This window comes from Cyprinodon variegatus, unplaced genomic scaffold (assembly GCF_000732505.1).
Source record: "Cyprinodon variegatus isolate N-32 unplaced genomic scaffold, C_variegatus-1.0 Scaffold18, whole genome shotgun sequence".
Lineage (NCBI taxonomy): Eukaryota > Metazoa > Chordata > Actinopteri > Cyprinodontiformes > Cyprinodontidae > Cyprinodon > Cyprinodon variegatus.
Genome location: NW_015150471.1, coordinates 2269883 through 2273008, shown reverse-complemented (window position 1 = coordinate 2273008; position 3126 = coordinate 2269883). Strand labels below are relative to the sequence as shown.

At 41.1% G+C, this 3126-nt stretch overlaps 1 protein-coding gene across 1 annotated transcript in view; it reads left to right on the top strand.

Moving 5' to 3' along the window:
• The first annotated feature begins 533 nt into the window (after window positions 1-533).
• LOC107092838 (ORM1-like protein 3) overlaps window positions 534-3126 on the top strand; it is a 7005-nt gene continuing 4412 nt past the window's right edge. Inside the window, exons 1-2 of the mRNA XM_015387510.1 lie at window positions 534-789; window positions 2300-2496. Coding sequence (XP_015242996.1) covers window positions 2323-2496 — 174 coding nt within the window. The 5' untranslated portion in view covers window positions 534-789; window positions 2300-2322. The remainder of the gene's footprint in view (window positions 790-2299; window positions 2497-3126) is intronic.

Below are 3126 nucleotides of genomic sequence, written 5' to 3'. Positions count from 1 at the left end.
TTACAGTTATTTTAATATGTATTTATATTTCTCCACTGGTCTGACATCCCTCTCTTCTATGTACCTCTGTAAAAGTAGTAAAAAGTAAACTATTGGGATTAAATTTAAGGCTTGGTCAATAATGACAGTTTGTAATAAAAAAAGGCACTTAATTTGGGTTAAAATTGTAGGATCTCAGCAGCACTATCCATGTGTTGTAGAACACTGAGCTGTTGCTTAAAAACTAGAGTCAAACAAATATATTACTGAATGGAAAGAATCGTTTACGTTTATATAAAAATAAAAACCTGACAAAAACGTTCATATAAACTAACATATTGATTTTAGAAATGAAAAAAGACAAAGAAATAGTCTGCCCTGTATTCTAATCATTGGGATTACGTGAGGGGGGCGTGGTCCAGGACGACTCACCGTACTTAACGCTCATTGGTCAACAAAAACCACGTGACACAAGTGAACCAATCACAGCAAAATGCGATGAGTAAAGCTCCATCGAAGACGTAAATCCGTGAGCGTGAATATGTATCGCTAACGGGCTCTTTGTGGACTGCGCCGTGTTATGAACAGCTGGTGTTGTTGCGGCCGGTAGTAAAAGCGGAGTATCTGCGACCTGCGGCTCTCCTGGCGGATGGTTTCCCTCAGAGAGGCTGAGTGGAGCTCCGGGGCGGCAGGAAAAAGACTGGATCCTCTGCCGGTTACATAACCAGGCTGATCGATTACACAAAAGCAGGGATATTAACGGACTGTGCCCCCCGGACAGGTCGCAGTGCAAACCCCTCTCTGTTCTTAGTAAGTAATACCTCATAAACACAAGAAGCATTAGCAGCTCATAAGTTCAGTTGATTTCCTTTCGATCCGAGTTGATTCTGTTCGCAGGTAAAGAAGTTTGTAAACATGTTGGAATAATGTTGTTTAATGAGGTCAGTGAGCTGTTTGTTTATCGATCTATCTCCAGATGTTTCCTTCACTTTAACAGTTACTGAACAGTGACTTTCTCTTTCCTTAACTAGTCCTTTAATAACTCCACTGTGTCCCACAGCCTTGCAAACCTTTAAAGGGTTTCACGTTCATTTAGTATTTTAATCAAATACTTCAGTGTTTTGGCTGTTAGTCATTTGCAGCCTGCAACAGGTTTTCTTCCTGGAATACAGAAGATAAAAAAAAATAAAAATACAGAGGGTATTTAAAAAATAAAATAAAAAAATCCCTAGGCATGATGGTGCCACCACTATGTACCAAAGTGCAGATGGTGTTTTCAGAATGAGATGCAATATTGGACAACATTTAATGTCATTTTGCATACACAGAGTGTAGTGATTTCCATTTTCTTAAAGTGCAGCAGAGATCAAATGTAAACATTGTGGGAGAAAAAACATGGTGCAAATAAAAAGTGCATTGATTTGGTCAGTTTGAAGCAATGTCTGTTACATCATTAAAGGGGAACATGGTGCTTTAAGTATTTCTTTTTAAACATGAATGTAAATGTAATGCCATAATGGTCTACACTATTATAACTAAGATTGTTTGCTTAAAATGTGTATAAGAGATGTTAAATGGCATCCTTCACAATTATGTTAAGAAGGTTAAAAGACCACTGCTTAAGAAGCTGGCTGTGCCGAGTGCAATATTTGATCATGGTTGTGGAAAGTTGAGTGGAAGAAAAAAATGCATTTGAAAAAAGGCTGGCAAGCAGCAGGAGTGACCACAACTTTACAAAGTGTGTGAGACGAAGCCCGATTCAAATGATTTTATCCAGGAAATAAGATGAAAGAGAAGCCTGACTTCAGCTAAACGGGAGGAATAACTGGACTCTTGGTCAACTGTTAAGATTTCACATGTAGTTCTGATGTTATTATGGGAAGAAAATCCAGGTTTTCAATTATTTTATCAACATATCAAAAAGAAAACTGATTTTAATCTTAATCCCTGGCTGATCATGAATTAAACGTGAAAGCTTAACCTAATACAGGCATCATTTCAGCCTTCTTTTCTTGGATGTTTCCTTTAAACCTTTGGCAAATTTTCTGTGATGAATGTCCTACACCAGGCTCCACACTATATTACAAGTATTCATCAAAATTATGAATACAGTAAAGGACTCATATTATGCACGTCTATTCAGACTATTGAATATAGCTTCCTTGTGATATCCTAAAATAGTAATAGAAAGTAGAAAGCCTATAAAACGTTTCTTCATTGTCCTATAAAACCTGCCAACAAGAACTCTTGATGATTTAACTTCTGCAGCCAATGAATCCTCCATTTCCTTTCTGACTAATTGAACTTCTGTTCCTATTAGATCAGACTATCCCAGTGGTCGCTATGAATGTGGGCACGGCGCACAGTGAGGTGAACCCCAACACCCGGGTGATGAACAGCAGGGGGATCTGGCTGTCTTACATCCTGGGCATCGGCTTGCTTCACATCATCCTGCTCAGCATCCCATTCGTTAGCGTCCCCATCGTCTGGACCCTCACCAACCTCATCCACAATCTGGTGAGCAGAGCAGAGCGCCACCTAGCTTTAACATTTTCAGAGTGGGTGGGATCTGTAAAGGATGGATTCAGGGTGGTGCTGAATCCACTTTATGAACAGTGATGGGAGTAAGGGCGTTTTTTAGTAACAAGTAATCAAATTACTTTGACTGTAACTTTAAGGCAGTTACCATTGCCGACACCCCGTTACTGCACGTTACTCAGGTCGCACAGTTAACCTTTTTTCATGATAGGACTCACCCTCACTCTCCATCCTCCCCTCTCTCATGACAAGGATGCGCGCCTTGTCATGAGAGAGGGGAGGATGAAGAGTGAGGATGACTCCAGCGACAAAACAGCATTTTCCACATGGAAATACCGGTGTTACGTCGAGCTGCGTTTCCCCATCAGATACGGTTTCCCCTGCGTCTCCGCACTGCGCAGGCGGCACGATTCACCGCGTAAGCGACATGAAACGCGCATGCTCGCTAAAGGCGCGTAACAGCCGACCTGTGCTCGTACCACAGGGGAACTACGGAGAGCGTGAATGTTAGCCTATATGGAGAAAGGGAGAAATATGGATGGATGGATGGATGGATGGATGGATGGATGGATGGATGGATGGATGGATGGATGGATGGATGGATGGATG